The following is a 14,226-nucleotide window of genomic DNA, read 5'->3' as shown; positions in this document are numbered from 1 at the left end:
CTCTCTCTCTCTCTCTCTCTCTCTCTCGGTTTACAATGGCCTCACAATGGCCTCACTCTGCCTGTGGGAATTTCTCAATCAAATCGCTCTAAGCTAAGCTAATGCAGGGGCATTGCTCTCGAGGTTCAAACGAGTTTGGAAGGCTCATGTGCCTCCCAAGATTAAGGTGTTCTTGTGGATGGTCATTCGTAAGCGCTTACCGGCTACTGAGTGCCTTAGGCCATCTACGATGGCAAGCGCTTGGATGGGCGTTTACAGGAAAATAAATAAATAGATTTTGGCTTAGCGGCTGTATTGGGAGTCCATACCTCCAACGCAAGCGCCGCGTTGTATATCTCCTTAAGCCCTTATATCTCTAAAAAAAAAGAGGTCCCGTACCCAATCTAAGAAAAAATTGTTCCGTTAAGAACTGCCTGAAAACTTCAGATACATAACAGACAGTAACAGCAGCACACGCTCACACAGACATGCAACAGCTCCCTACAGTCCTACACCATCGTCATCGTCGTCTCATCTACCTGCGGCAGCTGCGTCACGTGGCGCCGGCGTCGATCCACTTGACGGTCACGAAGAGCTCCCCGGACTCGACGTCGCGCAGCCGCAGCCGGGAGTCGAGCACGATCTCGCCGTCGGCGTAGGTCACGAAGCTGTCGGAGAGCAGGCAGTTGTCGGCGGTCGGCGCCACCTTCCGGAGCCTGGTCTCCCCTGTGGTGAGCTTGAGCGCGCGCCGCAGCTTCGTCGCGGCCGCCACCGGCTGCAGGTCGATGAAGGCGTGGCCCATCTTGTCGTCGTACTTGAACCGGTCCCGGTCGAACACCTCCTGCCAATACCAACGCAATCACGCACGGTTGTTCAGTCGACCAGGCCAAGAAAGTTGTAATGTCAGTTCAAAGTAGCCTTAAGGTCTTGTTAACTCTGGTGGTATTTGGTTCACAAGCTAGCAAGAAGTGTCTGAAGAAAAGTTTCGGTAGCTGGGCTGCTGCTGTAGGTGACATTTCTTTGTCAGGCCACTGTCGCTGTTTGTGCCTGATGATGACGAAGCTCGAAAATGATGTTTTTGGGAAAACTATCTGCTCAGAAAAACAATGGAGGATCGCAGATGCCGATGAAACCTCACGCTGAACGTACTGTCGATCAACATCGGTTATGCAACTTGCACCGGAAATCGAATGGTTGGTAAAAACTCGGGCTCAACGGTACAAGGTATGTCTCCCAATGATGCTACACATCTCTAGCATACCCAGCACAAGCAAGTCACCACACGCACCTCAAATTGCAGTAGTGTGAACTAAAACCACGACAATTATTTTGGAACGAAGGGAGTACTAATTACTGATAGTAATCATTACTAATTTACCAAGGGATTTGCAAGGAGCCACTCCAGTGACCCTATTTAGCTCCAGACACTGACCATCTAGGCCCACTTGAAATCCGTCTCGCAATGCTCCAGTGACCTAGTTGGTTAGAATCCATAAAATGGGAGAGGAATACCCTAAAGCGAGAGGTCTGGACAAGATTGTCTAGTTTAACTTTCTGACATTTGACCAAAATACGTGTAGTTCCATCAATTGTAATGAAAAATGCTCAGCAGCAAAGAAAATACGCCACACGCTCAAACGAGGGTCAAAGGAAAGTCTCAGCTTATAAGGGGAAGAGGCCACAAGAAAAATAAGGCCACATGCTCTCTATTCTTTGACCGGACCTCCAATTTTCTTTGACGCCATACCGGATTAAATTATGGGACTGCATATGCTTGTGGACTAATAGTTTTTAGTAAGCATTGGTCTGTTCACACTTCATGTATGTCTTATACAAGCAATATATACTAGACTTTTTTGTCTTCATGAAGATACCGACAAACGAGAAAGACTTGCTAATAGAAAATAAAAAAACATATGATGCTTATTCAGAGCTGAAACATGCTTCGAGGAAGCTGAAGGCATGTCGAACACAATCATACTAAATAGTCAGGTTCTTTTATTCGAGAAAGAAACCGATGGGCCAAAGAAACATGGCAACTTACAAATTTGATGATCCCTAGAGGTTCCCTGATGGAGAAGACCATCTCTTCGTTCCAAACTGGATTGAGGCAACTGTTGATGACTTTTGTCTTTGCACTCTGCAGGTAAAAAAGGTAACGAATAACGAACGGTATTAGAGGTCGACAAAGGACATTGTCCACCCATAAAGAAATGCACACTTGCTTGATAGATTTCACATGTACCGAACCAAATTACTAGCTCAAAGTGAGATATCCTTGTAACATGTATAGAACTATTGAGTGGCGACTGAGAGCTCTCAGTTTTTATATATGACCGGCAGCAGTATACATAGATAAGTATAAAACCATTCAATGAGCCTCATGCAAGTTGAGAACTTTCCTGTTTGCTGACATCATTGAGTATTCAGTGTCAGCAGTTTAGGGTTTTCTCATCATAATCTCACACTCTTGCTTTTGAACTATACTTTTTCTTAGAAAATTTGAAATGTGGACATGTGGTCAAAACGAATAAATTTGGTAAAAAGGAAAAGAGACCCAAGTTGAAGCCAAAACGCTTTGGAGATGAAGGAAAAAAAACAAGTGAGCATTGGCTTGGTAAAGGATGAAGAAAATTCGCTCCAATCAAAGGTGCCACGCACGAAGACAGACAAACATGCGCGTGATTGTCGTCGTCATTACATGATTAACAAATGCGCGAGTGGATTTGGCAACGTAAGATGTCTGAAAAACCGAAAGTTGAATTGGCTGGTAAAAAAGAAGGGTATGTAAGTCGTAAACTGTATTATTGAGGAAAAAGCTTTTGACAAAATGTTTCGCTTTAGGCTGGCAGTTGGATTTATTTAAGATTGATAAACACACTTGCCACTCTCTTCACAAGATTCTTTGCTTTTACTTGTATAGACAGTGAAGTTATGTGTAAGAATGGTTTAACACAAGGGCGCTGAATTAAGTATGGCATGCCGACTGACAGGCCAACCAAAACAATGTTCAACTTCAACGTTGGACCCAAGAGAAAGCACGTGCTTGGACTATCTACCTATCTGTAAAAGAGGTGAATCAAGCAAACAAACAGAAGGCACTAGAATCCATCCATGTATTGTTGAGTAGGTGCTCAACTCAAGCAAACAGACAGGGCGTAGGATGTAATTTATGCAAGACTGGGTGGGCAGGGCAGACCTTGTCTGCGAGGCGGACGACGACGTAGGGGTCGCTGGAGGTGAAGTCCCTGATGGCGAGGTTGGTCCCCTGCGCCACCACCACCTTGAGCACGCCGGGCCGCGCCCCCCTCCCCTCCGCCTCCTCGTTCATCCTCTGATCGATCTTGCAGATCCCTCGCTCCCTCCCTGAACGGAAATCAAACCAGTTGGCTTCACATGTACTACTCCACGATAATCACAAGAACCGGGCAAGAATCGACCGATTGTTTCCGTTCACGCAGAGAGAGGAAGAGTGAAACCTACCTTGCCTTGCCTTGGTTGAAGAGTATGTATGCTTCTGCTGGGCTCTGCCTGCGGTGGTGCCCTGCCTGTGCTTGTGCTTGCTGGTGGAGTGGTGAGGGGGCGGGGGGGTGGGTGATGCGTTTGTTTGTTTGCTTGCTCGTTCCTGTGGGAGAAGACGGGGAGGGGATTTAAGGCAAGGCTGGCAGTGGAGCCCGCGAGGGAGCGAGCGGAGTTGTCCGGCGCGGAATGGACGGACGGGGTATGATGAGTAGACTCGGTCGGTCTCCTGTCCGTATCACGGACCCGAGCCGGACGTGCGTGGTGGGCGGGCTCGCTCCTCCTCCGGTCCTTGTGTTTGTTGCCCACGCCCAGCAGCTCCTGCCACCGGTCAAATCCCGGACCCAGTCAGCCGGGAGCAATGGATGGCGTCCACACGCTCTCGGCTCGGCTGGCTCTATAGCCCAGTCAGTCTTCATGCTCCTGCTGCGTTGCTACTGCTAGCGCGACCAGACCATCATTTTTTTTCTATACGTACGCCATCTGATCCAACTCAGTCACATATACTTGAAGGCGACCGTGTGCTCGCAAGAAATAAGGCAATTCTGCATATAATTGCATCCCTAAGAGCAACTCCAACGCGCCGTCCGTTTGACTCGATCACCTGCTCGATGTCCGCTCAGTTTATCATTTAGATCAGAAGCGTGCCCAACCCGCCGACCCAAATTTGCCGGCGTGGCTGGCTGGCCACCCTTTTTCAACAAATATGTACGCATTTTGCATTATTTCACAAACAAACATATAGTTTCACAACCAAATAAAGTATAATTTCACAACCAAATAAAGCATAGTTTTACAAGCCGAATAAAAATTAAATTGTCTCACATAATTTTACAAGCCGAATAAAAAAGACACATCTATTGGTTGCCAACATGAGACCACATATGCTCAACCAAATCATTTTACAACTGCATGTGAGTTTTCCAATCACGCATTTCATGATGAAATTGGGTGAACTGTTCAAACGTTGCCGCTCCTCCATGCTCAGGCACAACATTCTCACCCTGAAACGGAAACCCTTGATTGTAGATACGTTCCGGACGCTCATCTTTTACGATCATATTGTGCATGATCACACAAGCAGTCTTCACTTCCCACTGCTTCTTCGTGCTGCAAGTCCTAGCAGGATACCGAACGATGCTCCATTGAGATTGCAAAACACCAAAGGCATGCTCGGCGTCCTTCCTAGCACCCTCTTGCTCTTGAGCAAATCTTTTCCTCTTCTCTCTAACAAGGTTGGGGATTGTCTTCACAATAGTGGTCCAGTGAGGATAGATACCGTCACCTAGGTAGTATCCTTTGTCGCAGTTGTGGCCGTTGATGGTAACATTCACTGGCGGGTTGTTGCCTTCGGCAAGCCTTGCAGACACCGGTGCGCGTTGAAGCACCTTGATATCATTGTGTGATCCGGCCATGCCGAAGAAAGAGTGCCAAATCCAGAGATCTTGCGAGGCCACGGCCTCAAGTATGACAGTGCAGTTCTTCCACTCCCAATGCATGCAGTCTATGCTGCCAAGTATCTCTGGGAAGCCCTTACTGGCATTCATCGCCAACAAGCGGGCTGTATCTTGAGGAGTCGGCTCTCTCAAGTACTCAGGGCCAAACACAGCAACCACAGCCTTGCAGAAATTGTACATGGAGTATAGGCATGTAGACTCACTCATATGAACGTACTCATCAATGAGATCACCAGGCACTCCGTATGCAAGCATCCGGACAACTGCAGTGCATTTTTGATAAGATGAGAAGCCAAATTTTCTGAGGGCATCATGTTTGCACTCGAAATAGTCATCGTATCCGACCACCACCTCTCTAATACGGTTGAAAATATGCCTACTCATATGAAAACACCACCGGAATTTCTGATGTTTGAACAACGGGTTGGTTGTCTCAAAGTAGTCCTTCCAAAGAAGGAAATGGCCGCTCTCTCGGTTGCGATTCAACGCCAGAAGGTGCCCCGGGATGGAGCCACGAAACAACGACCGCTAGCTATTAAGGTGGTGATGGACCAACACGGCAGCCAAGATCTCCTCCTCCTCATCGGACAAGGAATCGTTGGAGTCACAAAGAAAATTATGGAAAAAAGAACTCGTCGGCGGAGTCCATTTTGTACCTTGGCAAACTGTCGAACAGCTTGTGGGCGTCGACGAAGGAGCTGGCTGCAAAAGGGGCACGTGCCTCCCTTGGACCAGGTGTCTGGCCTGGAGGCGTCCGACGAGCTTGCCGGCGTCAGGACGACGGAGCTGGCCGGGGCGGCGAGGCGGCTTCCTGCTCACAGCGGCGTCAGGGAGGTGGGGTGGGAAGCTTCGGTGCCCCGAAAGCAAGACGGTGGTGGCGGCGACGTGGGAGGTGGCGACGTTGGGGGGAGATTTGTCGGCGCCGGCTGCTGGCAGAGGCATCGGAAAATGAGCAGCGGCGGCGACGCGGCGGAGGCGGGCGAGGGTTTGCTGTCGATCTTGGGGTGGGAGAGGATGACCAATGTGCCATCGACTAGCGGGCTAGGGGAAGAAGTAGGCGGGCGTCGCGCGCGTCTGTTGCAAATGAGACTCAAAATTGGACCGGGAATGGGTCGGCAGGCGGACGAAAAGTGGAGGCGCGTCCGTTTGGGTCCGCGCGTTGGACCGACTTTTCTGTCCACGCCGACCCAAACGGACACGCGCGGGCCAAATGGGTCGGCGCGTTGGTCCAATGCGCCGACCCAAACGGACGACGATTTTGTCCGCTTTTTATCTGTTTGGCTCGGCCGCCCGCTCGGCGTCCGTTCTGTTTATCATTTGGATTGGAAGTTGATACGTCTCCAATGTATCTATAATTTTTTATTGTTCCTTGCTATTATATTATCCATCTAGGATGTTTATATGCATTTATATGCTATTTTATATGATTTTGGGACTAACCTATTAACCTAGTGCCCAGTGCCAGTTTCTGTTTTTTCCTTGTTTTGAGTTTTACAGAAAAGGAATACCAAAGGAGTCCAATTGACGTGCCAATTTTTAATGAATTTTTATGGACCAAAAGAAGCCCCGGAAGTGAAAGAGTTGGGCCAGAAGAGTCCCGAGCCATCCACGAGGGTGGAGGGCGCACCCTACCCCCTAGGCCCGCCCCCCTATCTCGTGGATAACTCGGAGACCCCCCTGGCGTGAGACCGACGCCAAAAATTCCTATAAATAAAGAAACCCCCGAAAAGAAACCTAGATTGGGAGTTCCGCCACCGCAAGCCTCTGTAGCCACCAAAAACCAATCGGGACCCTGTTCCGGCACCCTGCCAGAGGGGGAATCATCACCGGTGGCCATCTTCATCATCCTGACGCTCTCCATGACGAGGAGGGAGTAGTTCACCCTTGGGGCTGAGGGTATGTACCAGTAGCTATGTGTTTGAGCTCTCTCTCTCTCTCTCGTGTTCTTGATATGGCACGATCTTGATGTACCGCGAGCTTTTCTATTATAGTTGGATCTTATGATGTTTCTCCCCTCTATCTCCTTGTGATGAATTGAGTTTTCCCTTTGAAGTTATCTTATCGGATTGAGTCTTTAAGAATTTAAGAACACTTGATGTATGTCTTGCATGTGCTTATCTGTGGTGACAATGGGATATTCACGTGATCCACTTGATGTATGTTTTGGTGATCAACTTGCGAGTTCTGTGACCTTGTGAACTTATGCATAGGGGTTGGCACACGTTTTCATCTTGACTCTCCGGTAGAAACTTTGGGGCACTCTTTGAAGTTCTTTGTGTTGGTTGAATAGATGAATCTGAGATTGTGTGATGCATATCGTATAATCATACCTGCGGATACTTGAGGTGACATTGGAGTATAACACCCTTGATGCGACTATATCTCCCACGTGTCGAGGAACGACTTGGAGGCATAATCGCATTGAAGGCATATGTCGCAAGTTAGGCAATCTTCACAACATCCCATGTAATATAGATAACAAAAGGGGAGATAACATAGTTGGCTTACACTTGCCACGTCAATCAAGTACATAAATAACATTACTGTTGGGGAACGTAGCATAAATTTAAAATTTTCCTACGTGTCACCAAGATCTATCTATGGAGTCATCTAGCAACGAGGGAGGAGTGGATCTACATACCCTTGTAGATCGCGCGCGGAAGCGTTCAAGAGAACGGGGTTGATGGAGTAGTACTCGTCGTGATCCAAATCACCGATGATCCTAGCGCCGAACAGACGGCACCTCCGCGTTCAACACACGTACGGAGCAGCGATGTCTCCTCCTTCTTGATCCAGCAAGGGGGAAGGAGAGGTTGATGGATATCCAACAGCACGACGGCGTGGTGGTGGAAGTAGCGGGATTCCAACAGGGCTTCGCCAAGCGCTGCGGGAGGAGGGAGATGTGTCATGGGAGGGAGAGGGAGGCGCCAGGGCTTCGGTTTTGTTGCCCTCCCTTCCCCCCACTATATATAGGGCCAAGGGAGAGGGGGTGGCGCAGCCTTGGCCCTTCCTCCAAGGAAGGGTGCGGCCAGGGGAGGAGTCCCTCCTCCCCAAGGCACCTCGGAGGTGCCTTCCCCTTTTAGGACTCTTCCTTTCCCTCTTATCTTGGCGCATGGGCCTCTTGGGGCTGGTGCCCTTGGCCCATATAGGCCAAGGCGCACCCCCTACAGCCCATGTGGCCCCCGGGGCAGGTGGCCCCACCCGGTGGACCCCCGGGACCCTTCCGGTGGTCCCAGTACAATACCGGTGACCCCGAAACTTGTCCCGATGGCCGAAATAGCACTTCCTATATATAATTCTTTACCTCCGGACCATTCCGGAACTCCTCGTGACGTCCGGGATCTCATCCGGGACTCCGAACAACTTTCGGGTTACCGCATACTAATATCTCTATAACCCTAGCGTCACCGAACCTTAAGTGTGTAGACCCTACGGGTTCGGGAGACATGCAGACATGACCGAGATGACTCTCCGGTCAATAACCAACAGTGGGATCTGGATACCCATGTTGGCTCCCACATGTTCCACGATGATCTCATCAGATGAACCATGATGTCAAGGACTTAATCAATCCCGTATACAATTCCCTTTGTCTATCGGTACAATACTTGCCCGAGATTCGATCGTCGGTATCCCGATACCTTGTTCAATCTCGTTACCGGCAAGTCTCTTTACTCGTTCCGTAACACATCATCCCGTGATCAACTCCTTGATCACATTGTGCACATTATGATGATGTCCTACCGAGTGGGCCCAGAGATACCTCTCCGTTTACACGGAGTGACAAATCCCAGTCTCGATTCGTGCCAACCTAACAGACACTTTCGGAGATACCTGTAGTGTACCTTTATAGCCACCCAGTTACGTTGTGACGTTTGGCACACACCCAAAGCACTCCTACGGTATCCGGGAGCTGTACAATCTCATGGTCTAAGGAAATACTTGACATTAGAAAAGCTTTAGCATACGAAACTACATGATCTTTGTGCTAGGCTTAGGATTGGTCTTGTCCATCACATCATTCTCCTAATGATGTGATCCCGTTATCAATGACATCCAATGTCCATGGTCAGGAAACCGTAACCCATCTATGATCAACGAGCTAGTCAACTAGAGGCTTACTAGGGACATGGTGTTGTCTATGTATCACACATGTATCTTCTGAGTTTCCTATCAATACAATTCTAGCATGGATATAAACGATTATCATGACAAGGGAAATATAATAATAACTAATTTATATTGCCTCTAGGGCATATTTCCAACAGAGTCTCCCACTTGCACTAGAGTCAATAATCCAGTTCACATCGCTATGTGACTAACACTCAAGGTCACATCCCCATGTGACTAACACCCAAAGAGTTTACTAGAGTCAATAATCTAGTTCACATTACCATGTGATTAACACTCGATGAGTTCTGGGTTTGATCATGTTATGCTTGTGAGAGATGTTATAGTCAACGGGTCTGAATCTTTCAGATCCGTATGTACTTCGCAAATCTCTATGTCATCTTGTAGATGCAGCTACTACGCTATATTTGGAGCCATTTCAAATAACTGTTCTACTTGGAGCTATTCTAAATTCTTGCTCCATTATACGTATCCGGTATCTCTACTCAGAGCTATCCGGATAGGTGTTAAGCTTGCATCGACGTAACTCTTTACGTCGAACTCTTTTACCACCTCCATAATCGAGAAAATTCCTTAGTCCACTAGTTACTAAGGATAACTTTGACCGTTGTCTTGTGATCCATTCTTGGATCACTCTTGTACCCCTTGACTGACTCACGGCAAGGCACATTTCAGGTGCGGTACACAACATAGCATACTGTAGGGCCTATGTCTTAAGCATAGGGGACGACCTTCGTCCTTTCTCTCTATTCTGCCGTGGTCGAGCTTTAAGTCTTAACTTCATACCTTACAACTCAGGCAAGAACTCCTTCTTTGACTGATCCATCTTGAACACCTTCAAGATCATGTCAAGGTATGTGCTCATTTGAAAGTACCATTAAGAATTTTTGATCTATCCTTATAGATCTTGATGCTCAATGTTCAAGTAGCTTAATCCAGGCTTTCCATTGAAAAAACACTTTCCAAATAACCCTATATGCTTTCCAGAAATTCTACGTCATTTCTGATCAACAATATGTCAACAACATATATTCATCAGAAATTCTATAGTGCTCCCACTCACTTCTTTGGAAATACAAGTTTCTCATAAACTTTGTATAAACCCAAAATCTTTGATCATCATCAAAGCATACATTCCAACTCTGAGATGCTTACTCCAGTCCCTAGAAGGATCGCTGGAGCTTTGCATACTTATTAGCATCTTTCAGGATTGACAAAACCTTCCGGTTTGTATCACATACAACCTTTCCTCAAGAAAATCGTCGAGGAAACAATGTTTTGACATCCTATCTGCAAGATTTCATAAATAATGCAGTAATCGCTAATATAATTCTAACAGACTCTTAGCATCGCTACGAGTGAGAAAGTCTCATCGTAGTTAACTCCTTGAACTTGTCGGAAAACATCTTAATGACAAGTCGAGCTTTCTTAATGGTGATACCTACCATCATTGTCCGTCCTCCTTTTAAAATCCATCTGTACTCAATAGCATTACGACCATCGAGCCGTTCTGCCAAAGTCTACACTTTGTTTTCATACATGGATCCTCTCTCGGATTTTATGGCCTCGAGCCATTTATCGGAATCCGGGCCCACCATCGCTTCTCCATAGCTCGTAGGTTCATTGTTGTCTAGCAACATGACTTCCAAGACAGGATTACGTACCACTCTGAAGTAGTACGCATCCTTGTCATCCCACGAGGTTTCGTAGTGACTTGATCTGAAGTTTCATGATCACTATCATAAGCTTCCACTTCAATTGGTGTAGGTGCCACAGGAACAACTCCCTGTGCCCTGTCACACACTAGTTGAAGAGACGGTTCAATAACCTCATCAAGTCTCCACCATCCTCCCACTCAATTCTTTCGAGAGAAACTTTTCCTCGAGAAAGGACCCGATTCTAGAAACAATCCCTTATTGCTTTCGAATCTGAGACAGGAGGTATACCCAACTGTTTTGGGTGTCCTATGAAGATGCATTTATCCGCTTTGGGTTCGAGCTTATCAGCCTGAAACCTTTTCACATAAGCGTCGCAGCCCCAAACTTTTAAGAAATGACAGCTTAGGTTTCTCTAAACCCTAGTTCATATGGTGTCATCTCATCGGAATTACGTGGTGCCCTATTTAAAGTGAATGTGGTTGTCTCTAATGCCTAACCCATAAACTATCGTGGTAATTCAATAAGAGACATCATGGTATGCATCATATCCAATAGGGTGCAGTTATGATGTTCGGACACACCATCACACTATGGTGTTCCAGGCTGTATTAGTTGTGAAACAATTTCCATAATGTCTTAATTCTGTGCCAAACTCGTAATTCAGATATTCATCTCTATGATCATATCATAGATCTTTTATCCTCTTGTCACGACGATCTTTCAACTTCACCCTGAAATTACTTGAACCATTCAATAATTCAGACTCGTGATTCATCAAGTAAATATACTCAACATCTACTCGAATCATCTGTGAAGTAAGAACATAACGATATCCACTACATGCCTCAGCACTCATTGGACTGCACACATCAAAATGTATTACTTCCAACAAGTTGCTTTCTAGTTCCATTTTACTGAAAAACGAGGCTTTCAGTCATCTTGCCCATGTGGTATGATTTGCATGTCTCAAGTGATTCAAAATCAAGTGAGTCCAAACGGTCCATTTGCATGGAGTTTCTTCATGCATATACACCAATAGACATGGTTTGCATGTCTCAAACCTTTCAAAAACGAGTGAGCCCAAAGATCCATCAACATGGAGCTTCTTCATGCGTTTTATACCGATAGGACTTAAGTGGCAGTGCCACAAGTAGGTTGTACTATCATTACTATCTTTTGGCATGAACATGTGTATCACTACGACCGAGATTCAATAAACCATTCATTTCAGGTGTAAGACCATTTGAAGGTATTATTCAAATAAACAGAGTAACCATTATTCTCTTTAAATGAATAACCGTATTGCGATAGACATAATCCAATCATGTCTATGCTCAATGCAAACACCAAATAACAATTATTTAGGTTTTAATACCAATCTCGATGGTAGAGGGAGTGTGCGATGCTTGATCATATCAACATTGGAAACACTTCCAACACATATCGTCAGCTCACCTTTAGCTAGTCTCCGTTTATTCCGTAGCCTTTTATTTCGAGTTTACTAACATTTAGCAACCGAACCGGTATCTAATACCATGGTGCTACTAGGAGTACTAGTAAAGTACACATCAACACAATGTATATCCAATATACTTCTATCGACCTTGCCAGCCTTCTTATCTACCAAGTATCTAGGGTAATTCTGCTCCAGTGGCTGTTCCCTTTATTACAGAAGCACTTAGTCTCGGGTTTGGGTTCAACCTTGGGTTTCTTCACTAGAGCAGCAGCTGATTTGCCGTTTCATGAAGCATCCCTTTTTGCCCTTGCCCTTCTTGAAACTAGTGGTTTCACCAACCATCAACAATTGATGCTCCTTCTTGATCTCTACTTTTGTGGTGTCAAACATCGCGAATATCTCAAGGATCATCATATATGTCCCTGATATATTATAGTTCATCACGAAGCTCTAGCAGCTTGGTGGTAATGACTTCGGAGAAACATCACTATCTCATTTGGAAGATCAACTCCCACTCGATTCAAGCGATTGTTGTATTCAGACAATCTGAGCACAAGCTCAACAATTGAGCTTTTCTCCTTAGTTTGCAGGCTAAGAAAATCGTCGGAGGTCTTATACCTCTTGACGTGGGCACGAGCCTGAAATCCCAATTTCAGCCCTCGAAACATCTCATATGTTCCGCGACGTTTCAAAAAACATCTTTGGTGCCTCAATTCAAAACCATTTAGCATTACGCACTGAACTATCATGTAGTCATCAAAACGTGTATGTCAGATGTTCGCAACATCCACAGACGATGTTCGAGGTTCAGCACACTGAGCGGTGCATTAAGGACATAAGCCTTCTATGAAGCAATGAGGACAATCCTCAGTCTATGGACCTAGTCCGCATAATTGCTACTATCAACTTTCAACTAAATTTTTTCTCTAGGAACATATCTAAACAGTAGAACTGAAGCGCGAGCTATGACATAATTTGTGAAGACCTTTTGACTATGTTCAGGATAATTAAGTTCATCTTATGAACTCCCACTCAGATAGACATCCCTCTAGTCATCTAAGTGATTACATGATCCGAGTCAACTAGGCCGTGTCCGATCATCACGTGAGACGGACTAGTCAACATCGGTGAACATCTTCATGTTGATCGTATCTACCATACGACTCATGCTCGACCTTTCGGTCTCTTGTGTTCCGAGGCCATGTCTGTACATGCTAGGCTCGTCAAGTCAACCTAAGTGTTTCGCATGTGTAAATCTGGCTTACACCCGTTGTATGTGAACGTAAGAATCTATCACACCCGATCATCACGTGGTGCTTCGAAACGACGAACTTTCGCAACGGTGCACAGTTAGGGGGAACACTTTCTTGAAATTATTATGAGGGATCATCTTATTTACTACCATCGTTCTAAGCAAATAAGATGTATAAACATGATAAACATCACATGCAATCAAATAGTGACATGATATGGCCATCATCACTTTGCTCCTCTTGATCTCCATCTTTGGGGCTCCATGATCATCATCGTCACCGGCATGACACCATGATCTCCATCATCGTGTCTTCTTGAAGTTGTCACGTCATCTATTACTTCTACTACTATGGCTAACACTTTAGCAATAAAGTAAAGTAATTACATGATGTTTAAGTTGACACGCAGGTCATAAATAAATAAAGACAACTCCTATGGCTCCTGCCGGTTGTCATACTCATCGACATGCAAGTCGTGATTCCTATTACAAGAACATGATCAATCTCATACATCACATATATCATTCATCACATCCTTTGGCCATATCACATCACATAGCATACCCTGCAAAAACAAGTTAGACGTCCTCTAATTTTTGTTTGCATGTTTTACGTGGCTGCTATGGGTTTCTAGCAAGAACGTTTCTTACCTATGCAAAAACCACAACGTGATATGCCAATTTCTATTTACCCTTCATAAGGACCCTTTTCATTGAATCCGATCCGACTAAAGTAGGAGAGACAGACACCCGCTAGCCACCTTATGCAACTAG

General features: G+C 45.9%; 1 protein-coding gene across 1 annotated transcript; it reads right to left on the bottom strand.

The window, feature by feature from the left end:
• Positions 1 to 384: 384 nt before the first annotated feature.
• LOC125508915 (protein C2-DOMAIN ABA-RELATED 11) lies at positions 385 to 3,618 on the bottom strand. The gene is made up of 4 exons (XM_048673724.1): positions 3,463 to 3,618; positions 3,179 to 3,345; positions 2,024 to 2,119; positions 385 to 820 (listed from the first exon to the last, which is right to left on the bottom strand). Exons 2-4 carry the CDS (start codon positions 3,308 to 3,310, stop codon positions 533 to 535), a joined length of 516 nt encoding a protein of 171 aa, XP_048529681.1. The 5' UTR covers positions 3,311 to 3,345; positions 3,463 to 3,618; the 3' UTR covers positions 385 to 532.
• Between the last annotated feature and the right edge of the window lie 10,608 nt (positions 3,619 to 14,226).

Source organism: Triticum urartu, chromosome 5 (assembly GCF_003073215.2).
Source record: "Triticum urartu cultivar G1812 chromosome 5, Tu2.1, whole genome shotgun sequence".
NCBI lineage: Eukaryota > Viridiplantae > Streptophyta > Magnoliopsida > Poales > Poaceae > Triticum > Triticum urartu.
The sequence above is the reverse complement of the archived record's forward strand: the minus strand, read 5'-3'. Positions and strand labels throughout refer to the sequence as shown.

What these genes read in the sequence shown, in the direction of transcription:
- LOC125508915 (XM_048673724.1), bottom strand. Translation starts at nt 3,310, where the DNA reads ATGAACGAGGAGGCGGAGGGGAGGGGGGCGCGGCCCGGCGTGCTCAAG. An exon ending in TCGTCCGCCTCGCAGACAAG is followed by an intron (nt 2,120 to 3,178) that starts GTCTGCCCTGCC and finishes TTTTACCTGCAG; the next exon opens with AGTGCAAAGACAAAAGTCAT. An exon ending in CTCTAGGGATCATCAAATTT is followed by an intron (nt 821 to 2,023) that starts GTAAGTTGCCAT and finishes TGGTATTGGCAG; the next exon opens with GAGGTGTTCGACCGGGACCG.